The 27,130-nt window shown below is 37.7% G+C and overlaps 1 protein-coding gene across 1 annotated transcript in view; it reads right to left on the bottom strand.

Annotated features, from left to right (window-relative positions):
• The window catches only part of SBNO1 (strawberry notch homolog 1), a 57,060-nt gene that overhangs the window by 7,026 nt on the left and 22,904 nt on the right, over positions 1-27,130 (bottom strand). The window contains 25 exon segments of the mRNA XM_027566973.1: positions 596-789; positions 1,823-1,899; positions 2,566-2,585; positions 2,588-2,702; positions 8,470-8,562; positions 8,664-8,758; positions 8,843-8,989; positions 9,647-9,721; positions 11,700-11,799; positions 12,266-12,337; positions 12,427-12,539; positions 13,241-13,376; positions 15,012-15,143; positions 15,622-15,797; positions 15,896-16,063; positions 16,442-16,639; positions 19,283-19,434; positions 21,342-21,439; positions 22,254-22,436; positions 22,864-23,017; positions 23,152-23,257; positions 23,341-23,476; positions 24,475-24,636; positions 25,895-25,985; positions 26,172-26,305. Coding sequence (XP_027422774.1) covers positions 596-789; positions 1,823-1,899; positions 2,566-2,585; positions 2,588-2,702; positions 8,470-8,562; positions 8,664-8,758; positions 8,843-8,989; positions 9,647-9,721; positions 11,700-11,799; positions 12,266-12,337; positions 12,427-12,539; positions 13,241-13,376; positions 15,012-15,143; positions 15,622-15,797; positions 15,896-16,063; positions 16,442-16,639; positions 19,283-19,434; positions 21,342-21,439; positions 22,254-22,436; positions 22,864-23,017; positions 23,152-23,257; positions 23,341-23,476; positions 24,475-24,636; positions 25,895-25,985; positions 26,172-26,305 — 3,127 coding nt within the window.

Below are 27,130 nucleotides of genomic sequence, written 5' to 3' on the forward strand. Positions count from 1 at the left end.
CTAATTCAACTGAAATCTGCAACCAAAAATACTTGAGGATCAAAAAAATGCTCATGGACTGACTCTGGCCCGCAGGCAACCCATGATATACAGAAAGGTTGTTGCACAAGAAACAGAGCACGTGACAAGGCAAGTACAGTAACTGGGTGGACTGCTGCGAAGTGAAGCCTGTCAAGGAGGGACTGTGGGGGCGGCCAGCCTGGTCTCCCTTGCTCCCTGCATAACTTCAGTCCAGCCTCTGTGCACAGTGGCTTTGAGTTCCATAGTTTCACGTGGCCCGAACACAAAGAGACAGACGTCAGAGAATCCCTCGTCTTCATACCAGAGAGCCCGCCCAGAGGTCAAGAGGGAGGGAAGGAGGGAGCAGAGCGCTGCGGGCAGCGCAGAAGCACATCAGAACCTCAGCCACAACCAAAACTACAGACATCCAAAAGCTCAACTTCCGTTCATCCTTTTAAGAACATCACAGAAAGGAAACTTTACCCCACCACTGGAAAAGACAGATTCTAAGATGTTATGAAGCAAATTAAGAAAAACAAGGATCTGATTTTCTTTATTCTCACAGCTCGAATCAAAAGAAAAAAAAAAGACTCACCTACAATCCGCTGTCCATCCTCTGTTCTTAGGCGAACTATCTGCATTTTCACATTTGTGCCACTGACAGACGCAAGAACACCCTCAACTTTTGTCCAGACACTCAGTACTGAGCCACATAATACATAGTATGTGCGACAACGAAGACCTATTTCACAAACTAATCCCAAGCTTGCTTTTTTGCAGTTGCCACGCCTAGGACAGATCAAAAAAAAAACAAACAAAAACATATATATGTGTATGAATATGCACACATACCAGGCTCACACCTACTGAATTTCAAATGGAAACTGCCCTATCATTTACCTTAAGTGACAGTTTCAGAGTCTGCAATTCTTTTCACATATTGGATTATCCTGTCCAATTTAAGGTATCATTACTGATTTTAAAATTACAGTTATTTCTGGGGTCTGGCTCCCTATAAAAGGGCTGATATATTGGTTTTGATAGCCATTCTGCATGTGTCATTTTAATATGTTTGTTTACTGGACTAATGCCAGTTTATAAGATAATTCTGTCATTTCTACAGTATTAAAGGACAAATATATGGTTCTAGATCAGGTAAGTGAAAAAGGCCTCAGCAAAACAAAACAAAAACTTGCTTATATCACAGCAAAGCTATCTACTTACACGTGTCTAAATAAAAACCTGGCTAAAATTCATCTATATCCTGAGTCCCTTTTCATAAAGTGGGCCAAGATATTCCATTTTCAATGCCATGAAATGAACATAATGACTTGACAACACCTCTGGCTAGCCTAGCAGCACAGCAGGATCAGTTCCAGGGCTCAACAGTCAAATTTTCTACTGCTGTTAGGTACTTGAGGCATCTTTGTGGTTTCCTAGATGTTACTTAGCCTTAAAAATAAAACTGACTTGAGACTCCAATAAAATTTTGGCAGGGTGGGGGGAATTTAAGAACAAAAGGAAGGAAGGAAACGAAGAGAAATGTAGAAAGAAAAAGCTAAGTCTCAACCCCAAGCATGATAATTAAGTCCCTGCAGGCAGACGACAGTCAGTCGGAAGTAAGGAAGCATCTTTGAACAGCAAAGGGGAGAAGTAAACAGAGTGTGGTCAGAGACTTCCACTGTGTACCCCTGCCTGAAGAAACAATGAGCAACTGGTAACTGCCGATGTACTTACAGGGACAGACTGCCAAAGAGTAAAGAAGTATTTACATTAAACCTTGACAAACAGAATAAATGGTGAGAAAAACAAAAATACTAACCAATAAGCATGAGTACAAGTATCTGCAGATGAATTATACTGATCTAACCAGTGGACCACGGCATCGTCTGAGACTACCTGTGAAAAGAAGATGAAAATTCCACTGAAACACACACACACTGGTTGCCTAATTTGATCTCTGAAGTCAATTTAAAATAATCTCTGCATAGAGAACCTGGCCCTTGCTACTGCTTGCATCTGAATGCTAAAGCTCTCCCATGAGGGCTTCCCTATGTAATGAATATTTCAAATAGCTAACAATTACAAACTGTTTTCAAGTGGAAAATGGCTAGGAATAACAGTAATATAAGGTAATGCTAACAACAAAATAATTACATAGTAAAGTTAGAAACAACAGGCATTCACTATTTTTCTCGAAATCACTGCAAAATGTAAACATAGCAGTTCACAATAAAAGCAAGAGTTGGTGGGAAGGTATTTTAGTCTTGTACATCTCCCTTTCACTTAAAAAATTCTAATTTTTGTAGTCAGCATTGTTAAAGCTTCCTTTTTTGACAACATAAGCTGCTTCAAATAATCATAATTTTCCTAATAGTTGATAACATTAAGACTGAAATATTAATTTAACAAGACTTTTTTAAAAGTTAAAACTTTTCCTGAAAGCCATATTTCAGCAACCAATAGGAAAACTGACAAAAAAATTTCACATATAAACATAAACATACTTTAAATACATTATGAGAAAGTATTCATATATAACATCATGTACAAATGGAAAAATACCTTCTTATATTTCTTTTTAGATCAGCATAAATTTCTAATTTGAGTTGTTTCCCGGTATTTGGTCTATAAACTAAGAAAAGCTTCTTTTTAGGGTTTACTTCTTTAACTAAGATGGCAGTTTTCTTGTTGTTTCTTATCTATTAAAAAAAAAATGGTGAGAAAATATATAGTCAACATTGTACGTTTTAAGACAGGCTTGCTTTTTGTACCATCACATCAGTAAATCTTATCCTTTGAAAGATTATAATGCCAAAGTGAAAGAAAGTGAAAGTGAAGTCGCTCAGTTGTGTCCGACTCTTTGCGATCCCATTGACTGCAGCCTACCAGGCTCCTCCGGCGATGGGATTTTCCAGGTTAGAGTACTGGAGTGGGCTGTTGTTTCCTTCTCCAGGGGATCTTCCCAACCCAGGGATCAAACCCACATCTCCTGCATTGCAGACAGATGCCTTACCCTCTGAGCCACCAGAAAAGCCTATAGTGCCAAATGTGTAGGTAAATACAGAACTGTGAAGAAAAGATAAGACTGCTGTGTAATTGAGTTAAACAAGGTGAAGGCCTTAACTCTGAGGCAGGCTGAAGGTGAAGATATTTTTTAGAAAATTGTGTTAAGTAAGACTTAAAGCACAATACCCAATGGAGAAAATTTTGCTTCTTTTAGTCCATGACACTGGACTCACAGCCTGGACAGGCTCAGAGATGTGACAGAGGAATCTAAGTAGTGGGTAGGAAGAGTCTTCATGGGAAATTCTAAGGTATGTTACTCTCCTTCAAGTTACAATGAAATATAATCTTCAAGAAAACAATTTTGATCATTCACAGTCCTCTGAATTCATCTAATCCACCAGTGCTACAATTTTAAGCCTACAGTTTGTGAGGGTGAAATACCACATGAAATATCACAAATTGATCTGTAGACAGTAATGCTGTAATAGGAGAAAGCCAAATGTTGAACAAATAATACACAATATGAGGCAGAAGTGGAAGAAAAGGATACATTAGACAAACAATGGAACTTGGTGTTTCTGTTTTATTTTTTTAATTTTTAAAAGTTCAACTTTATGAGAGAAATCCTAAGACAAAGGAGTTGTAAAAACCACCATTTCACTCAAGGAAATATAAGGTTTGGAAATTAGTATCTGTTCTAAATAATGGTTAACAATTTCAAAGCAAGAGTCTCTGGAGCCAAATTGAAGGAAATGGAAAAGTCTGAAAGGTATCTTCCCAGCTCCTCTACAAAAAAGCCCTCCTCTACAGGGCTTCCCTGGTGGCTCAGACTATAAAGACTCTACCTGCAATGCAGGAAACCCATGTTCGATCCCTGGGTAGGGAAGATCCTCTGAAAAAGGGAATGTCAGCCCACTCCGGTGTTCTTGCCTGGAGAATTTCATAGACAGAGGAGCCTGGCAGGTTATAGTCCACTGGGTCACAAAGAGTCGGACACAGTTGAGAAACTAATACTTCCTTTTCTACAAAATAAATTGTTTGCTAAGCTACTAACTTTTTATATTAAGATAATTCTTAAATGGATAAAACAACTCAGTATTTTACCTTTTGTGGATATTAAAGATCCTTTGTTTTTTACTTGTTCACATGATTTGAAACACTGTTTATATAATTACTGTGAAGTCTATGAAACACTAGTTGAGTGAAAAATACATTTAAAAATCTTTTATCAGCTGATGTGAAATACTCTAATTATACTTTAAGGCGATGTTTAAAGCATTTAACAATGTGATCTGCCTTGACAGTGTTAATTATTATAGTTATAAAATAAGCATCACACTACAGAGGACGTGATTTTGTGGACTTTTCTGGTGGTACAGTAGATAGGAATCTGCCTGCCAATGCAGGGGATGTGGGTTCTATCCTTGGTCCAGGAAGATCCCATATGCTGAGGAACAACTAGGTCCTTCCACCAAATCTACTGCCTCAATGCCTAGAGCCTCTGCTCCTCAACGAAGAGTATCCCCTGCTCGCTACAACCAGAGAAAGCCCACAAGCAGCAATGAAGACCCAGCACAGCCAAAAATAAATAAACATTATTTTTAAAATTGTGTCAGTGATTCTGACATGGCTTTCCTAATGTCAACACACATTAAACAAATTCTAAGTCATATGTGCTTAATGCTGAGGAGGTTCAAAGAAATAGGCTATGCCTTCCCGGAAGAACGCCTCCTCTTCAACTTTCTGGCTGCGCCCCAGTGTGCATGATCTTAGGTACCCTGACTAGGGATGGAATCCACGCCCCCTGCATTCAAAGTGTGGAATCTCAACCACTGACCACCAGGGAAATCCCAGATGTCTCTTTGGAGGTCCTCACTCCTCACATCCAGCTGTCTGAGCCCATGCAGACAGTAACAAAGGGCAACGTTACCACATCCTTTTTCACTCCAGGGAAACTGATAAGGATCAGCATTTTCAACAAAATCTACCAGTGCTTCAATTCAATAATTTCAAATGAAAGACAATAACCAATATCCTATATGGACCAATCAAAATCCTATCCAAGGCCTTAAGAGAAATTTGAATAAAATCTGGTGAACTGTATCAATATCTTCACTGTGATATTGTACTATAGTTGTATAAAATGCTACCACTGGGAAAACTCATGTACAAGAAATTTCTATGTATTACTCTGTATAACCTCACGAGGATCATAAGATTTACACACACACCCCTCCCTCCCCACCCCCCAGAACCAGATCCAGTTTGAGAGCTTTGCTACTGAGTTAGGGACCATAAACTAAGCTTATGGACAAAATCTGGCCTGATCTTATGCTTAACAACAGTTTAAGGAAGGGAGGGAGAAAGGATCTTAGAAAGGAAGGGGAAAAAATTCACAAAGAAAAGTCAGCAGAGATGATACACGCCCTGGCAAGATCTACGATACTGACTACCTGACCCCTCTCATAAAAAGTTCAGGATTCATGCTCTAGACAGCTTATTTACGGTTTTACCCTGCCTGCAGCATCATCATAATTGGTCTCATTTACACAGTTACTTCTTGAACCAAGTCTTCATTTACAGTTTGTCACTCCATAAATGTCTGCAAATAAGCAAAAAGTGCTATATACATACAATGGAGTTCAGTTCAGTTCAGTCGCTCAGTCGTGTCCGACTCTTTGCGACCCCATGAACCGCAGCACGCCAGGCCTCCCTGTCCATCATCAACTCTCGGAGTCCACCCAAACCCATGTCCATTGAGTCAGTGATGCCATCCAACCATTTCATCCTCTGTCGTCCCCTTCTCCTCCTGCCCTCAATCTTTCCCAGCATCAGGGTCTTTTCAAATGAGTCAGCTCTTCAAATCAGGTGGCCAAAGTAATGGAGTCTCAGCTTCAACATCAGTCCTTCCAATGAACACCCAGGACTGATCTCCTTTAGGCTGGACTGGCTGGATCTCCTTACAGTCCAAGGGACTCTCAAGAGTCTTCTCCAACACCACAGTTCAAAAGTATCAATTCTTCTGCACACAGCTTTCTTTAGAGTCTAACCCTACTTATTTAACTTATATGCAGAGTACATCATGAGAAATGCTGGGCTGGAGGAAGTCCAAGCTGGAATCAAGACTGCTAGGAGAAATATCAATAACCTCAGATATGCAGATGACACCACCCTTATGGCAGAAAGTGAAGAAGAACTAAAGAGCCCCTTGATGAAAGTGAAAGAGAAAAGTGAAAAGTTGGCTTAAAGCTCAACATTCAGAAAACTAAGATCATGGCATCCGGTCCCATCACTTCATGGCAAGTAGATGGGGAAACAGTGGAAACAGTGGCTGACTTTGTTTTTCCGGACTCCACGATCACTGCAGATGGTGATTGCAGCCATGAAATTTTAAGATGCTTACTCCTGGAAAGAAAGTTATGACCAACCTAAATAGCATATTCAAAAGCAGAGACATTACTTTGCCAACAAAGGTCCGTCTAGTCAAGGCTATGGTTTTTCCAGTGGTCATGTGTGGATGTGAGAGTTGGACTATTAGGAAAGCTGAGCGCAGAAGAATGGATGCTTTTGAACTATGGTGCTAGAGAAGACTCACAAAAAGGAATAAAGAACTGACACAGGTCACAACATGGATGAACCTTGAAAACAATATGCTGAGTGAAAGAAGCCACACACAAATGTCATATGTTGCATGAGTCCATTTATATGAGGTACCAAGATATGCAAATTTATAGACAGAAAAGAGATGAGAGGTTATCAGAGGCTGGGGGAGTTGTGTAATGGTGATGGCTGGACAGTACTGTGAATATAATCAATGCCACTAAATCGTACACTTTAAAATGGATAAAACGGCAAGTTATGTATTTTACCCTAACTTTAAAAAATTCTGTAATATGCCAGAAATCATTAAATTATACACTTAAGTGAGTGAACTGTACAGTATGTGAATTATATCTCAATAAAGCTGTTAAAGAAAAAGAAATAAAGATTAAAAAGAATTCAAGAGAAAATAAATATAAAAGGCAAAGTAAAGATCTAAAGTGTGGTAAGAGGAGTCCTAGTAATGGAGAAATTCAAGAAAATACTAAATATTTTACAAATACAAATAATTCAGAAACTTTCTAAAATAAAGATCTGAAACTACATATTAAAAGAGCATACCACCTGCCTGAGAATACTGACCAAGAATGACTAACAGAAGATAAACTCTAATAAAATTACCAAACTTTAAAGAATCCTTTATACATACAGGCACCAAAGAACAATTAAATACAAACAGGGAAAGGAAATTAGAACACTATCAAACTCTGACAGCAACTCTATCTCAGAAGAGTACATAGTACCATCTTTTAAGATATTCAAGAAAAGAAAATGTGAAATAATAGACTTCATGTCTGGTAAAACTGTCATTATCTATAGAACTAAGATTAATTAAGGGTTAAAAGAAGAGTATACTATATCATTGTCAGATGCCAACATGCAGAAATAGTATAACTATTTTTAAAATAGAATGGGGGAAGGTATATGCAAACAAGTTATTTTTAAAAAGTATTTTCACGCCAGTCCAGGTTCGATGCACGATACTGGATGCTTGGGGCTGGTGCACTGGGACGACCCAGAGGGATGGTATGGGGAGGGAGGAGAGAGGAGGGTTCAGGATGGGGAACACGTGTATGCCTGTGGCAGATTCATTTCGATGTATGGCAGAACCAATACAATATTGTAAAGTTTAAAAATAAAATAAAATAAAATAAATAAAATAAAAAGTATTTTCAGGAATATTGGGGTAGAGTGCCCATAAGATTTTATCATCCTATGTGCCCTGAAGCACAAGGATTATTGGTGTGGAAGAAAGAAGACCAAAGTATCAGAGAAAAGGTGAAACTAAAATTCCACAGTTTTAATCAGGACAAATAAATATGCACTCGTCTGTGTGTGTACGTGTGTACGTCTGAATGTAAATTATGTACACCATATTCTCTCTCCCCTGAGCTTTGTCCACATGCAAGTACTAAACTAATGACAGTAGTTATTACATTAGCAACTGAAAACTGAATCCTGAAGACATAAAGCATTAGTATGACTAGAGAAGGTCACACTATACTATGGGGGGGGGGGGAGTTCAATTTACTAAGAATATGCAATTTTGGGGGGCCATGCTGAGTGGTAAGGAGAATCTGTTTCTTGACCAAGGACAGAACCCATGCCCCCTGCAGTGGAAACATGGAGTCTTAACCACTGGACTGCCAGGGAAGTCCTCAAATATGTAATAATTTAAAACTTGCATTTAATAATACTCCTCAAAAACTATTAAAAATGTATCACGCTTACAATGATAAATTATCATAATAGAAAAAGCTAAATACAGGTGGAAAATCAGTACAAAGCAAACATAATTACAATGATGGCAATGAAAACACATTATCTTAACAATTAAGATTTAAAGGAAACAAGTCTTACTTGCAATGACAAATAAAAGCCATCATCTGGTCCTGTCAGCTCAGCCCAAATCTTGGTAGCTTCCTCCCAGGACATTCCCCTCTCCACACTTATCTGTAAAAAAAAATAGTAATGAAATTTAAATTAAACTCACTTCTTAGGATGTCTATCAGAAAAGCACACTATACTTGAATGTGCACATTTTACAGACGTACTGTGTATAATTCTACATGGCCAGATGTTGAATATCCTGGAGTCAGAAACTTCTTAACATCACTTTTCCTCACTTTTTCATCCCCAGAACCAAGATCTTGAATAAGAAAAAGCAACATATAAGTATAAAATAATTTTTCATCAGGAATACACATGACATTTTAAAAATTTCCCAACTTACCTAAGATTCCCATATCGTATCTTCCATTTTTTTTGGCATTTTGAACGACTGCAGTAAGTGTGTCTGCGAAATACTGAAATAGTGCATTCTGTTGATGCACTTCCATGCCCAAAATTCTGTTTAAGAATTTTCCTATGTTGTTATAATCTGCAATGACAAAATTTTATGAACGATTTAAGGCATTCAAATGGCAGTTTAACAAGTTTATTCATCTCAGCCTAGTTCAAGTCTCACTTTCGTCTCCAAAGTCTTCCCTCACAATTCTTGTACTGTTTCCAGAACAGGCCTATACTTTGACCGCTTCTATCTCTAGCTATTAGTACAGCTATACTGTGTGGTCAAAAGATGTTTGCCAAATTAGATTTTTGCATCTTCAACTTCACTTACTGAAAATATGAATACAATTTAGCACATAAGAATGCTTTCCAACATTAAGTCATAACTTGTAAAGTTATTAAGTGCCACAAGTCAGTGAAGCTCAACTTTTGCTGCACAAGTAGAATGCCCTAGAGCTCTGGAAAATGACCACTGCCTGAGCTCCTGGCCTGGCTTAAGTACTTTCAAAAAGCTCAACAGTTGCTCATACCTGCAACCTAGTTTGAGAACTGCTGATACAAGAGAGAGGAGAATAGAGGTCTAATTTTTTGAATAAACACAGTAGCAGGAATGCTTTGTGAACACTAAGTACTGAGAGACAGACCAACAGACTTGAAACTTCCCCTTCAAATTGACAAAAACAAACAACAAAATGGGCTGTAATGATACAGCAACAGTTATGTACATATATGAAACTCATATTATTACCTTTATCTAGAGTAAGAATTCCTGAACGATCTTCTACATTTATTAGACCAACTCCTATCAGTCCTTGTCGAACATCTAAAATAAAACAAATTTATAAAAAATGTTACAGCTCAAATGACTCAATGAGCTGTTACCTAACTAATTAAACCAGATCAAGTTTTAGCATACTTATCTTCCATAATTCCTATTAGCTGAATTAAAAGGAACGCACAGACCCTAAAGATCTTTAGGCACTTCAAAATCCTAGAACTCTAACTTCACATTATACATACTGTTTTCACTAAGATGTCTTATCTTTCCAACAACAATCTTTGGCAGTGGAGATTCTAGGCTACAAAGCTGCTCTGCTCACAGAATCAATTTTGAATTTTGAATACACAGCAGGATAGTGATTAAATAACTGTGTAAATAAGGAAATAATCATGTTTCCTTTTCAAACATTACCTATCAGTATTGACAAGGAGATGCAAAAGATAAGCAACAAGTGTAACGGTCAACATGTTCTGAATTATGTTACTAAGAGGATGATTTATAAAATTAAAAAAAAAAATAATGGTCTCCAGGCCCAACCCAGACTTACTGAATACGGGTTTAAGAAAGAGAAAAGGGAAATAAGAAACATAATTATATCCTATTTACATGTTTATTTAGTTAGCTAGACTGCTACATGCTTAAAATGTTTAGATTCTGCAAGTGACATGACAACTCTGTAGCCAAAGAGCTCCAATGCAAAAAGTCCTCATTTTAGGAACCCATTCTATGAAGAAATTACATGAATAGAAGGAATTCTTCTGAATAGAAGAGTAGCCGTTATAATTCCAGCACTTTGTGATGCAAAAAAAATTAAAACTACTTGAATATCAATAAAGGAATAACTGAAGAACTGTTACATAAGCTAGATGGAGAATATTACACAATTGTTAAAAACGTGTTCATGCTATAGCTAATGACTTATGAGAGATGTATGTCTGTGATATACTGAGAAAAGTACGTTTCAAGTAGTATGTTTTTAAAAAGCTCTGTGTTTAGACAAACACGGACAAGGATTTGTTAGTCTGCTCCTGTTCAAACTGTCAACATTTGTAACCTTACCAGATGAGAGTGGAAGTGGGCAGGTAGTTAAACAGAGTATTGGCTCCTCATTATTTACTTTCGGATTAGTTTTCATTACTGACAATGAATAAATAACATGCACTATTTCAGAACTAGAACTAAATCGGTGAGTCGTTTTGACAATCCCTCCAATGACCAGACAAAAAGAAAAGAAGGAAAGGGAGAGGGAGAAAAAGAACAGGGCTAAGGTTTTATAGGTTTTTGTTTTGTTAAATGCCATCAATGGTTATAAACAGCCCTGCCAGCTGTGTCAATATGGACTACTACCAACAGTAAATACCAGTTCAACTGGAAAGGACTTCCTAGTAAAAAACGCTAACTTAATAATGACAATGTTTCAAGTATCTTACATCTATTTATTCTCCAAAATACTTTCAGTTTCCTGAACTACTGAAATCTCTCAGCCTACTAATATTAATGGGGTAAAATCTACACATCTAAGAATTTCTGTAGCACTATTTAGGACTTCTTTAATATAAAAATTTCCAAATATACACAAATGTAAAGAGAGAATATTCTATGAACCCACATGTACCCATTATCCAGTTTTAACAACTATTAATATATGGCCAATTTTATCAATATTTACATTCCCCACTAACCTTCACAGATTTACCCAGATACTTAAAATTAAATGCAAAAAGTTATTTGACATAGTCATCTTCAATTAATCTAACAAAACTATTTTTCCTCTAGTAATCTAAAGTTATACAACATGCAATAAACTCAAGAGTAAAGTCACTTTACCTGAATGAAATTTAGTAAATCTACTGCTTATTGTAAGAGGTCAATTTAGGTGTCTGATAACCATCAATTTCTAAATTTCATACATTTTATGTATGAAAGCAACAGCACCTCTTAGAATGGGTTTTAGTACCTTCTAAAAGGTGAGGCTTGTCAGTACTCATTTTCCTTTTTTATGATTATTTTTAAGAGTTACCTTTAAAGAATTCTCCAGGATAGTCTGGAGGTGGTGATACCATAGGAGAATCTAGGTTTACAATGGATTTCATGACAATTTCTAAAGCATTTCTTCCATACTGCAATAAAAAAGCAAAGACATTTAACCAGTTTCAGCATTTGGATACTCTTCAATTACATGACCAAATGAATGCTATAAAAACTACTATTGTATCAAACAGTAAAAAATAGCAGGACTCAATTACCTTTATGTAAACTTTACATAGCCTAGTGCCTCATTCACACCTTTGCACACAGCAGGCATTCAATAAATAAACAACTTTCTTTACTACTGGGAACTCCTACTTGATTCATCCACAAGTATTTCTTATAATCCTCTTTTCCCACAGCAAGAGATCATTATACAGCACATTTGATCACCGAAGACCTAATTGCTTTCCATCTTGCAGGAAGCCATGATTTTACAGCAAAATCGTAAGAGGAGGCAACTTAAAAGTTTTAAACAGTAACCACTTGACCTTTCTGTTCCTCATAGACACCATACACTGCCACAATTTCTCAGGGATACTGACAGCTGAAATGTACCTTATTATCGAAGTTGAACCGGCTCAGATCTCTAGATTCTGTTGCTCTTCTGTCTCCATGTGTAAGTGCGCCCTATCCAAACATAAAATTTCCAATCAAAGCAGAGAAGACAAGTAACATACACCATTTTTTACACACATCTATGTAACTAAAAAACTTACCAAACTCTCAAGTCTTTTAGCAACAATAGATGCAAATCTTTGTTCTCCTGCCAATTCAGAAATCAGAAAGACATATTCAGGAGCGGTAACTTGATTTGATCTATGAGTTCGTCCTGTAACGACATTAAAAAAAAAAATCACTGATTGTGTTTGCTCAGTACTAGTGTTATGAGATCTATTCCTAGCACTTAAGAGTAAGCTGGTATCCTGAAAAAGTAAAGAATGTAATCACCCCAATTCCCCAAAAAGGAAAAAATTGCAAACAATGACTTGAACAACATTTGTATTCAGAGTAACACTCCTCATTGCAAGAGAACAAAAACTCCCATAAAACTGTTAAGTGATAATCGCTTAAGTGCTACCCCAGTTTGGATGACCACAATGTTGCTGATGCACAGCTGCTCTGGATTCTCAAAGAAAAATTTTTTTAAATTTTTCTTTTCTTTTTTTTTTTTAATTGCCAGGTCATGGGACATGAAGATGGAGGGGAAGGGAGGAGCAATGTGCCCTCACTCAAGCCACTGGGGGTTGAAAAGGACATCAAGTGGCAGCTGCTGACACAGGTAATATACATCCCCAGAGGTCTGCAAGAAGGATATTCCTAAGGAGCCCCATTCTTGAATATAAAGCCAGAAAGCCCTACTTCAGGTCTTTTACAGCTTTTATGACTAAGAAAATACATTCATGATGTACTCTATTCTTTAAGGTACATGCAATACCTAAGTATCTCCAAAACCGACACACGCGTCAAGTTTTACTATGTCCAATATTAAAGTATTTTCCCCAATGAAATGAAATTCAGTGCAGGATTTACCAAATTGCTGAATTGCTCTATCAGCACTCCATGGTAACTCCAGAGTCATATGAACTCTTCGCCTTTGATTTTTAGCCCTTCTATCCGCTTGTAATGAAATACCTGAGCTGGCAGCTTCTGAGATGATAGCAATATTCTGTATCAAGAGTAAGGAGAAAAAATAAAAGATCACTTTTGCACAAAGACAAGCAGGAAAACATCCACCACTACGTATTCTCCATAAATTATAGAACCCTTCATTTTAGCTGTGCATGGTTACAAGAACACTCAAAATCAAGACTACATTTCCAGTCTCCCTTACAGCTAAGTGTGGGCACACTCAACCCAGCAGGTCACATGGACAATGTCCAGGAAATGTCCCTAATTGAAGATATGTCTTCCTCTTTTTTCCTCTCTGCTGGCTGAAACACATTCAGTAATGACTGAATGTGAAATAGCTGTCATGGAATATGGAGGTTAACCTGGAAATCCAAGTCTGCATATAAAGTATCAAGACAGAAGAGACCTAGTCTTCAAGGGGTCATGTCAGTGCTGACCTAACAAAATTTCTACATGTGAAAAATGAACTTCCACTTTAAGTCATTGTGATAGTGGGTTTTCTGTCACTTAACAGCCAAACGTGATCCCAACTAATACATAATTCCTAATGGATATGGGCCTAAATTACTAGTGAAACAAATAAATAAAATAATTGATACCTCTACCTACAATCTTTAAAATACGTAACAAGAGCTTTGCTGCTGCTGCTGCTAAGTCGTGTCAGATGCTGTGCGACCCCAAAGACGGCAACCCAACAGGCTCCTCTGTCCCTGGGATTTCCCTAGGCAAGAACACTAGAGTGGGTTGCCATTCCGTCTCCAGTGTATGAAAGCGAAAAGTGAAAATGAAGTCGCTCAGTCCTGTCAGACTCTTAGCGACCCCATGGACTGTAGCCTAACAGGCTCCTCCGTCCATGGGATTCTCCAGGCAAGAGTACTGGAGTGGGTTGCCATTGCCTTCTCCGGAACAAGAGCTTTAAATACACTTAAAAGATAACTTTGATAACGGTAATAACTATCATCTGTTTTCCACTTGCAGAAGTAAAAGAATTTTTTAAATACAGAGCAAAATGTGGATAAAGATATAAGATTTTATTCTACCCCTTTCAGATTAAAGAATGAGGCTGAAGTGTTACACCTACCTATTTTTTAGCAAACTCATCAGCAAACGCTTAATGAGCAATTCCAACTAGATGGAGGAAGAACTGATCTGAGACTCTTACAATTCATGAAGTTTACTTAACAATAAGAGCATACAGAAAGGGCCTCTGAAGGCAACCACAACCTCTGCAGTCATTAAATAAGCAAGTGTACATTCATTCAGAGTAAATCATCCTAATAGAACACAGCAGAGCAGGATAAGAAACAGCAAAACTAAAGAATCCTAGTAATCTAGGCATGCTTAAATATATCTCTAGATTCAAGATTATACTGACACTCAAGTAAGCATTAGATATATGACCACTAATATGACCTGAAAGAACATATTAATATTCTGATTAAAGACTTTTAAAGGCCCCAAAAGAGCGGCATCTTATTCTGTGCATGACCCTTACTGCATTCAACTTACAAGAAAATAATGAAAACATGTAAAATGTTCAGTAATTACTATTAGTTTAAAAAAAAAAGAACATTCAACATACATGATTTTTATTAAAAGAAAAAAACCTAAAGATTAACTGAAATGTACGGGCATAATTCTTTTCACCAAAACGCATCCTAGAAAAACATACCTTATCTCCATCCATAAATCTTTGTTTTTCTGTAATATTTAGTATTTCCACAGGAACATCAAGTTCAGATCTTGACTCATAAGATATGCTTCCATCATCATTGCTTACGACCCTCCCCTTGCGGCCAGTCATCTGCAAAGTCAAACAATGTTGCTTACAGTTAAGGTATCTGAGTATGGTGCAGGAAGTTTAGGACTCCCACTAGAGAAACATGGTGGAGGTGAAAGGGAGAAGGAAGCCAACGTGCACTGTGCATCCTCTCCCGCACCAGGAGCCGGGCGGGGGAGATGAAACACTGCGACATAAAGCCTGGTTCTGAAAAGTCCAGATTCAGTGGAGAAAACCAACATGTGGCAATGACAACAAAGGCTGTGTGTGACAGGGGCAATAACACAGATCTGAGTCTTGGGGCAGATACTCAAGACACTAGGGGAAGGAACTCACTTGCTCTAGGATGACAACTAGAGTAGAACAGGGTTCTCAGATCTCAGAGAGGATGTTAGATAATTTTATGAGGAAACAATATATTATTCATTCTAAAGGGTTTGTAAGTGACAAAAAAAAAAAAAATTACCTAGGACAGAATCAACGGTGTTCAAGTCATATTTACCTCAGCAACATTTTCAGGGCCACCAAGTTCATCAATAAGTTCATCCAGGGTATTAGGAGGGAGGTCTTCAGCTAATTTTTCTAGTTTATCAAGTAGGTCTTTCTTCATCTGTTGGGCCCTTTCCACGGCATCTTGACTTGTTATAAGGCTACTGTTGCTGTTGGTGTTACTGTTAGCTAGATAAAGTACATGTGTTAAAAATCAGTACACAGTTTAAATATTTGTTTTGTTTGAAAGTACATTTCACAGACAAAGCAAACATCCAGGTGGTTACCTGGTGCACTGTTAGGAGCAGGTGAAATAACTGGTGTAGAAGAAAAACTAGGTCGTTTTGATCCAAGACCTGACGCTAATAAGGCACTTTGAATAGAATCTGGATCTATACTTTTCCTTTTTTTTTTATCTTTGTTTTTCTTATGATCTTTTCTGATTAACCAGGGATCTGAAAGTTAAGGAAAGACATAAATCATCTGTTAACGCAGGTACGGAATTTTCAAAGGAAACCACCATTGAGTTTTTTTGTATTGTTGACCGACAACTTGTAAACCACCACCAACTATAGCAGTCCAGTACATCCATACACCATGAGGTAAATGCCATGGTTTGAGGTTAAACATAATTGAACAAAATTGACATCATGACCTTTCATAAATGAGCTCAACTGCCAGAAGACAGACAAGCTTGGAGCTCCCACAAAGCAAAGATTAGAATCTGTCTGATAATTTTTATAGGAAAAGAAAAGGTTTTAGTACAATATCCCATTTCAAATACACAGAATTAAGGACCCTTTAGTTTATATTTAAAATATTAAAGAACTTACCATCTTCATCATCCTCACTAGACTCATCTCTGAATGGGTTGAAATCATCATCATCTCCAGAACTCATGTTTTTAGAGCTCTCATAGTCACTTTCTTCATTATCAGAGGCATCAGATTCACTTCCACTATCATCAGAACTGCTACCAGTAAGGCCACCTATTTTTCGTGCTTTTTTGGCTTCTCGAGTTATTTCTTCACCTGCCCACAAAACCCAAACAAGAGAGTCAAAATGCACTGTGGTAAAAGTTAGGAAATTATATTTAGTTCATTAAGTACAGTTAACTAATTCAAAAGAAAACTACAGAAGAAAAGTATTTGCATAAGTATATAAGAACAAGGAAGAGGGGAAGGCACACCATTCTACTACTCTTGCCTAGAGAATGCCATGGACAGAAGCCTGGCAGGCTGCAGTCCACAGGGTTGCACAGAGTCAAACATGACTGAATCAACCAAGCAGCAGCAGCAGCATACAAAAACAATGAACAAGTATAGCCTTTTGGACTCCTGTAAAAAATCAGGTTATATATAATTATTTTTAGGAGAAATTATGTACATAATAAATATTAACTCAAGACAGCCTTCAAACGCACAAGTTTTAAAATTCAGGACAACAAAGATGAAACAATCTCTGGCATTGTCAGAATGTGTGTATCAGGTTGAGAGACAAGGCCTAATAATTACAGGTTTTTAAACTACTTAAATACTTTATGGAATACTACCCCAAAAATCTACAAAACTGCATTTTTAAAAGTTAAACAAGGTGCTAATCTGAATTATCTTACTGGAAATTCATAGAAGATATCTAGAGTAAACTAATCAAAACTGAGAAGAACATTAAAAAGGTTCACATACCAACGAAATGGTGAGAAGATAATTTAGAAAAGGGAAACATGGCCATCCACTGACCACTCTAACAGGTCACTGACTCTAGGTCACAGCATTACTTTTTGTGTCACCAAAATAAAAAATAATGCCAGTTATAATACCCAACCTGCTTTCAGGCATATTAAAAATATAAGGGAAAAAGCATTTCTTGCAACAGATGAAAATTTAAAGTGTCAGGCACTGTATTTAGAACACACAGCATCATGTATGTTCTTATCAGCATTTTGGAGAGAGCCTGAGATGTTAACTTCTAAAAGGCAAAGAGCTTGCTAAGTCGCTTCAGTCATGTCCGACTCTGTGCAACCCCATAGACAGCAGCCCACCAGGCTCCCCCGTCCCTGGGATTCTCCAGGTAAGAACACTGGAGAGGGTTGCCATTTCCTTCTCCAATGCATGAAAAGTGAAAGTGAAGTTGCTCAGTCGTGTCCAACTCTTAGCAACCCCATGGACTGCAGCCTACCAGGCTCCTCCATCCATGGGATTTTCCAGGCAACAGTACTGGAGTGGGGTGCCACTGCCTTATCCAGGCAAAGAGTTTAGTAAGCACCTAAACACAAATCCAACTTTGCAATTTTTATAAAATGTCTAACAAACATAAATAAGTGTATGCCTAGTAATTCAGTAATAAACTAACAAAAGTCTCTTTAAAGAAGACTATATAAACACACAGGCTTCCCAGGTGGCTCAGTGGGTAAAGAATCTGCCTGCAATGCAGGAGACGTGGGTTTGATTCCTGGGTCAGGAAGATGCCCTGGAGGAAGGCATGGCAACCCACTCCAGTATTCCTGTCGGGAGAATCCCCATGGAAAGGGGAGCCTGGCAGGTTACAGTCCACAGGGTTGCAAAGAATCGGACACGACTGAAGAGACTGAGCACGCATGCATGCACACACATACTCTCACACACCCACACACACAGCATCAACAACAGAAAGGTCCAGATTTTGGTTCCCCATTTATCAACCAGTAGTGGTGTGAACCTAAGGATATCGCCTGACCTCTTTCTGTGCCTTAATTTCCTGTCTATTAAAACTGAAAAAATAAAGCCTTTCATATGGATCCCTTGCAGTTAAACAAGACTATGTGTGGGCAGTGCTCAACACAGTGCCTAGCACCAAACTATTAAAGCCCCAATATAAAATGGGGATTACTTGTGCATTCAAAATGACATGGGCCATGGGAATTCCCTGGTGGTCCACTGGTTAGGACTCCGTGCTTTTTGACCCCAGATTCAATCCCTGGTCAGGGAACTCAGATCCCACAAGACTCGCAGTCAAATAAATAAAAGACACTTCCTTTAAAAACAAACCAAACACTACATGATCCAATTTAAGGAAGGCAGTTCAGTTCAGTCGCTCAGTCATGTCTGAGTCTTTGGGACCCCATGAACCACAGCATGCCAGGCCTCCCTGTCCATCACCATGACTCAAAGTCATGTCCATTGCATCGGTGATGCCATCCAACCATCTCATTCTCTGTTGTCCCCTTCTCCTCCAGCCTTCAATCTTTCCCAGCATCAGGGTCTTTTCAAATGAGTCAGCTCTTCACATCAGGTGGTCAAAGTATTGGAGTTTCAGCTTCAGCATCAGTCCTTCCAATGAACACCTAGGACTGATCTCCTTTAGGATGGACTGGTTGGATCTCCTTGCAATCCAAGGGACTCTCAAGAGTCTTCTCCAACACCACAGTTCAAAAGCATCAATTCTTCAGCGCTCAGCTTTCTTTATAGTCCAACTCTCACATCCATACATGACCACTGGAAAAACCATAGCCTTGACTAGACGGAACTTTGCTGACAAAGTAATGTGTCTGCTTTTTAATATGCTGTCTAGGTTGGTCATAACTTTCCTTCCAAGGAGTAAGCGTCTTTTGAAGGCAGTACACACCCAAAATACAGCTTACATCAAAATGCTCAAGTTTATATTACTTCTAGCACCATTTAAAGGAAAGTACTCACCTTTCCGCTTCTTTGTTTTATTTTCCTTACAAGGACTATCTCTTGGTGAACTGCTGTTACTTGGAGCTGTCAAATCAATTCCCAGCAAACTATAAAGCTTTTTTCTATCCGGAGCAGGGAAGTGTTTTTCAATGAGTGACTGTAACACTCCTCTGTTCGTACGAGAGATAAAAAAGTGATAGTCAGTGGCTCAGTATGCAAAATTATTATATATAAAATATTACTGAAAGTATTTGCTTAAAATAAGTACACTTTATTAGCAGCATCTCCAAATTGGATACCACAAGTTGGTTAGCTTCACATAATAAAGCCAGCTTAGGAACTCAGCACCAATGGTTTCTTTTTCAGAAATGCTGCAGCACAGGAGGACTCCATGTGGAAAAACGGAACATAAGGGACTGAGTCAAAAGGTGACTCAGAACAGCTGGACTCTGAATATAAAGGACTTTAACAATCCTTTAACCAATTTATTTCACATGTATTTCCATTTTCAGGTATGTGAAAGAGTTAAAATAATTAAATCTATGTCTTACTGAAAAACAAAAACAAAAAAATAGTTTATTCAATCTTATAAGATACTGATAATCCAGGTCAGAAGAATTTCAGTATTCTAGGCAAGACTATCCAACTGAAATGTAATGCAAACCAAGCACAACTTTTACACTTTCTAGAAGCTGCATTAGGAGAAGGCAATGGCACCCCACTCCAGTACTCTTGCCTGGAAAATCCCATGGACAGAGGAGCCCGGTAGGCTGCAGTCCATGGGGTTGCTAAGAGTCTGGCACGACTGAGCGACTTCACTTTTCACTTTTATGCACTGGAGAAGGAAATGGCAACCCACTCCAGTATTCTTGCCTGGAGGATCCCAGGGACAGAGGAGCCTAGTGGGCTGCCGTCTATGGGGTCGCACAGAGTCGGACACGACTGAAGCGACTTAGCAAAGAAGCTGCATTAGGGCTTCCCTGATACCTCAGTTGGTAAAAAATCCGCCTGCAATGCAGGAGACCCCAGTTCGATTACTGGGTCAGGAAGATCCGCTGGAGAAGGGATAGGCTATCCACTCCAGTATTCGTGGGTTCCCTTCTTGGCTCAGCTGGCAAAGAATGTGCCTGCATGCCTGTACTGCAGGAGATCTGGGTTCGTTCCCTGGGTTGGGAAGATCCCCTGGAGAACAGAAAGGCTACCCACTCCAGTATTCCGGTCTAGAGAATTCCATGGACTGTACAGTCCATGGGGTCACAAAGAGTCGAACAGGACTGAGCGACTTTCACTTTCAGGAGCTACATTAAAAAGTTACAGAAAACAACCTGTCACTATAAAATGTCACAATGAAATGTTTTACATTCTATTTCCTTAAGTCTTTGAAACTTGGTGCATATTTCATACTTGACGGTCATCTCATACTGGAATAGCCATGTCAACTGCTGCACTAGCCATGTAGTACCTATCATCTCCGAGGCAGTACTAGGCAAGATACAGATTAGCAGGTGCATGCTCTGAATTTAAAGGAGTTTTAAATTATGTCTTAAAAGGAGCCACTTGCATGTATCCCCTAAGGCAAAAGATATCATGGTGGCAAAAGTTATTTTACTAGTTTTACTCCCAGAGTTGGAATTGTTTGGTTACACAAAGCAAAAAGTAACGTCTAAAGCCTTTCTTAAAATTCTTTTGACTTTTCAAGAATTATCTGCAATGCTGACATGAAAGCATAATAAACTGGGACAAACGAAACCATTATTATACAGCTTTGTGTATTTGTGCTTTCAAACACACAGAGCAAAGACAAAACTGAAACTTAAACCAAGCTGTCAGAATTCCAAGATGTACAAAACAGAAATCAAGCCCTTCCATTAGTCCAAACACTGGACATACAATGTTAAAATACTTAACATTTCAGTATTTCTATGTTACTGTTTTTCAATAGATATATTGCTATGGATACACAGGATTATGAAAACTCAGATCAGAAAAACTTAAATTTAAAAGGCAAAAATTTTGTCTCCAGGAAATGCTAACATTTAAACTAATCTTAGTAAAGACTCAAAACTATAAACATTACTTGGCAGTTGAAACAAAATCATTCAATTCTCCCCCGCCCTCTTCCAAGGCTTCTAATGTTCTAGCTTCTCCCGTAGACTGCAGACCAATTACAACACACTGGAGGAAAAAAAAGAATGTTATTAATTATAAATAAAAATATGTATGTGGTTTCTTACAACATATTTTACACATTTAGTTTTAAAAAAAGATTTCAAGGCTTCCCTGGTAGCTCAGTGGTAAAGAATCCACTTGACAATGTAGCAGACATGGGTTCTATCCCTGATCCGGGAGGATTCCACATGCCACAGAGCAACTAAGCCCTTGAGCCACAACTACTGAAACCCACATGCCCTAGAGTCCATGCTCCATAACAAGAGAAGTCACGGCAATGAGAAGCCCAAGTACTGCAATCAGAGAAAAGCCCATGCAGCAACAAACACACAGCATGGTCAAAAATAAATAAATTAAAAGATTTCAAACAAGAATTACCCATTTTGTACATGTGTACCAATGTCTTTATTTTGCATATTTGAAATGCGCTATATGTAAAACACTTAGCCAGGTGATAGTATTACAGCAGTGAACACTACTGAAGCCCCTGCTCCAGTTTTTTGTGCTTTAAGTAGATATATATTCGCCAAAAACGAAAAACCTTTGCAGTATTACATATCCATGATATCAGTGGTTACATCTATGGACAGCCAAGTTATAGTGATGTTTATTTGTTTATACCACCTTTTTGAGCTATCCAAATTCTTTATAAATACATATTGCTTTTATTGTCGTAAAAATGTATTTTTTAAAGTCTCACTGTTAATACTCTTACAACTATCCTTTAGAAACAAAGGCTTTTATAAGTAGAAAACCTCAACACCCAAAAGACTAAAACACAAAACCAAAGACACATCTGTTAATGCATTCTCCAACTTACTTTTCCATTCTTGATTTCTTCTCGAGCTAGTTGCACAACTCTTTTAACTTTGGACGCTATGCACAAGTATTTGAAAAATCTCTGGTGAGCAGACCAGAACTGACCCCACATGGATTTCTTCATTCTCTGCTCAGCATCAATCAGATCTGCAGCTTGCTGAAACCGCTCTCGAGCAATGACCCACTGAAGGCACACAATCAACAGATATTTCAATCTTCGAGTGTGAATTACTTCAATATGACTAATTCAATCAAAAGAATGTGTAAGACACCATTTAACATTAATTCAATGAAGCATTTTCAGTAACTTGGGAACCTCTAAACAAATGTTTTTTAGGACACTCACACAGAGCTGTCTCAAAATTCCTATTAACTAATACAGTAATTTTAGGAAACAGTTATGTTGATTTTTAAAGCTACGCATGCTCTGCTATAAAGGGTTATTTAAGTTACTGTAACAGAGAAAACTGGGAAAATAAGGATCCAGTAATTTATCTTGTTATTTTACGGCAGAAATATACTGTGAGCTGACAGACATTACACTGGACAAAACTAACAAAAACATCAGCGGGTACATTAAAAATACTAGGAGTTAAGGAAAAAAGGCTTACCAGTTTGACTGCTTTGTTATACATTTTAACATAGCTCTGAGAAAGAAGAACTTCCTCAATTTTGAAGGTCACTCCAGTAAAGCTCAGCTGTCGAGCAATGTACATTCCTCTAAGCTTCATATCCATAGCAACTATTTCCATGGCACCAACACCTCTGAATAAAATTAAAACACACAGTAACTATCATTAAATATAGTAGAGCTTTAACATACATGGAAGAGATTTTAGCAAAATACCTCTTTTAGATTGCTACTGAGAACAAATAATGTACACTGTAAATTCCATTACCTCCGTTCTACTGCCTGAATAAAGTCACTGAATTCTCTAAATGGAGTTCCCTCACCCCATATTCCAAGACGGTTCATATAGGCCATATTTCGTGGTTCAGAAGCACCTGAAAAACCCCCCAAAAAAACATATTACAGCTGAAAAACTAACATGTAAAAAGATACCTGTATCTTTTAAATAAATACTCACCAGTGGCACTAGCATAGACAACTCTAGCTTTTGGCAATTTGTTCTGAAGTTCTAAAACTGCTAAGCCTGTCTTGGTTGGCTTTGAAGAACCAACAGGACATAAGTTTTTTGCTTTATGACATTCATCAAAAACTATCTGTAAAGAATAAATTAAGGAACATGTCACTTTAGTACCAAGTGTCTCTAATCTCAGAAAGACTTAACTTTTATTTCCCTGAGGCCTGGGGAAACATGCAAGAGTCCTAAAGAGTAAACAAACAAACAAAAAACAGAAAAACAATTCTGGAGTGAAAATAAATCAGGATTATCATGGGGAGGGATGCTGTTGGTAACAAGCCCCTGCACATGAATTTTTTGTTTTTTTTTACTAACACCCATACACCTATCATCTGGTTTCATCAAACCTTAACATTTTACTGTTATCTGCTGCAGCCTGTTTCCTTTTTTAAAGTTACAAATATAAACAAAGCCCTCTATGTGATTCTTCTCCTTGATTTTTGCCCCTGTGCTAGCCACAGAGGCATTCACTGAATTTGGCACTAATCTTAACTAGATATTTAAATCTTCTTCTAGATACAAAAAAAAAGTTACTACTGTGGAAAATGAAGACTGCTTAAATCAAATGGGGGGTTGGAGAGGGCCTGTGGTTTTTCTTTTTGATTAACTGCTGTTATACTGTCCTTCAGGTGGCTGAAAGGAGTTTCGTAACTTCTTCAGACATCACTAGGTGCCAAAGCTCTCACAGGACAACTTTGATGCTGTATGAATTCTGCCATTTTGCTAGCACTGATACAGTTCTTGGGTCCACCACTCCATTAGAACCATTGGCTCCAATCATATTAATCTGTTATAAATCTTACAAAGCTGGGTACTTCTGGGTATTTAGGTCCACATTCTATTTTAAGGCTGCATATTCAGCATGTCCCATACCTATTAACATTTTCCTAAAGCAGGAACTAAACAGTGGCCTCATATATGACAGCTACAAAACAGAATCAACTATCTGACTCCCTTGCAAGCTATGTAATCATTAAAGCTCTCATTCCAGCAATCTTTTTACTTAACTTCAGAATTCCCATATATTACATTAACTTTCATGTCATTAAAAAATATAAAATTTGTTGGAAAGGATACCACTCCATCGAAGTCATCACCGCACCAATGTAGAAGTTGTTTTAACCTCGTTTTATATTTACCACCAGACTGACTTTCACCAATAAGGGAAGAATAGGTAGCAAAAATAACACCCTTCTTCACACTCCCATTATGTTTGGAAGAAATTTTTCCATATTTAAACTGAAAAAGAAAAGGGAAGAACTTAATACACTTCTGTCTCTGAAATATTTATCCCACCCAAATTTATACAGCAGGGAAATGATGGTACCAATACACTTTTGTCTCTGAAGTATTTATCCCACCCAAATCTATACAGCAGGGAAATGATGGTACCATGATGGGCTTTAGGAAAGTCAAAGGACCTCTTTATCATACACAAAATTTCTCACACACAAGTACATACACACATACACACACGTGTGTGTATGTATATAAAATTATAAGGATCCAGTTTTCAAAGTCTATCCTCAAAAAACATTACAAACCAAACTCTCCCCAAGAAAAAGGCACAATATTCATTCTACCAATATTTACTATGTATTTTCTATATGCAAAACACTGTAATTAAGATCTGAGGGATATATAAGAATTATGATCAATAGTCACTGCAGCCCTCCTCAATTATACTGACTCAGAAATTAAAAATATTGCTAGATGCCCATTACATGTTTTAGTTTTGAACTGTTGGTAATTATCTAAGACATAATACTTTTACCTACCAACCCATTCAGTAAATCTCATCCCCAAAAAAGTCACTGATGGGCAGAGCAACACTGAAGCAACTTAGGACTAGTCTGTACATTTACTCACTTAGGACTAGATGCACATTTACTCACTGTCAAAGGCCTGCAGAGAAGTGCCTACAGGAATTAGGTTTGTTAGCCTAGGCAAACTAGGCTCCAGGAATTGGTGCCTAGTAGAAGGCCAATAAAAACTTGCTAAATGAACATTAAACTGTGCTTCTGGAAAGTGAAACTTTTCTTCCAAATGACAGAACTGTTTTAACATTAACACAGGTACAGGTATACAAGTTCATTGAATATACAAATATCTAAACCAGTCTCCAAACCACAATTCATGATGCAACGGACATACTATACTACTTGTCCATACAGCTCTATTACACTGCACTCTTACACTCAGTGTATTAGTTTCATCCATAAATAGTAGTTTTATAAGCAGAAACAATAAATGAAAAAAAACCCTGAAGGTTGAGAGAATAAACTCCATAAAAAGAGAAAATGCCTATTTTACTTGCCACTACATAACCCTACCTGGCACATTATCTAAACCAAAAATCAACAGTTGTGGCTAGCACTCACTATACTTTTTGTGAAATAACTCATTTAATCCTCTTAACAACCCTACAAAGTGGAAACTATCATTCTTGTCTCACAGATATTTACTGAATGACCAACTGAATAGAAGACTTTCATACCTTATTCAATGAATGGACCAAAATGTTTTTTGCTCCAATATCCCTCAAATCTCTTTCAGCATCATACTTTAAATCATTTGAAACACTGAACCTATAAAAAAGAAAGGGAAAAAAAAATACACAAATTAAATGCAAATCCTATCATTCTAGCAGTATTCAGGAATAAATAAAATCAGGCCTTGACACTTCTAAAAAAATACATCTACTCATTAAGACCCATCCCCATATGCTGGTCATTTGCAAATGAAAGTTCCCACAGACAGTCTTTAGCACTTACCACAAAGCCCTTTTTCTACTCAACAAATAATTTTCATAGATGATTCCTGCTATTGTCCTTCCTTTTCCTACACCAGCACCATCGCCTATTAAGAAGCCAGCACGATCTCCATTAGGTAGGAACGTTTCATGTTGCTGAAAATGAAAATGCTGATAATTAATCTATTCCTTTAGATATTTTGGTGATCGGTTTCTCATATTATTTTAGCAATATATTAACATTGTCTATTTTTATACAAATGACATACAGTTAGCTTAGTGTGGAAACTATATTTACTATACAGGAATACTTTGTTTCATTTTGCTGCATGCACTGTTAACTGCACTTCTGGGAAACAGCATTTTTTTTTTTTTAACGAATTGACAGAAATGCTGTATCAAGCAATTTTATTGGTGCCATTTTTCCAAAAGCATTTGTTCACTTCATGTCTGTATCACATTTTGGTAATTCTCATAATACTTCAAACTTTTATTATTATTATTATGTTTGTTACTATGATCTGTGATGAGTGATCTTTGATGTTACTATTGTAATTGTTTCAGGGTGCCATGAACTTTGTCCATAATTAATAAACATTGTGTGTACTGTGACTGCTTCACTCACTGACCATTTCCCCCATCTCTTTCTCTTTTGGCCTATTTCCTGAGACACAACAGTATTGAAATTAGACCAATTAATAACTCTACTTAATGGATTCTTTAAGCATTCAAGTAGAAGGAAGGGCTACCATGTCTCTCACTTTAAATCAACAGCTAGAAATGATTATTTTAAGGCCAGGCTGCAGGGCATGTGGAATCTTCGTTCTTTGATCAGGGATGGAACCCACACCCTGTGTATTGTAAGTACAGAGATTTAACCACTGGGCAGCCAGGGATCTTCCCTAGAAATGATTATAATATAAGGAAGGCGTGTTGAAAGCCACAATAGGCTGAACACTAGGACTCTTGCTCCAAACAGCC

Source organism: Bos indicus x Bos taurus, chromosome 17, assembly GCF_003369695.1.
Source record: "Bos indicus x Bos taurus breed Angus x Brahman F1 hybrid chromosome 17, Bos_hybrid_MaternalHap_v2.0, whole genome shotgun sequence".
NCBI classification, from domain to species: Eukaryota; Metazoa; Chordata; class Mammalia; order Artiodactyla; family Bovidae; genus Bos; species Bos indicus x Bos taurus.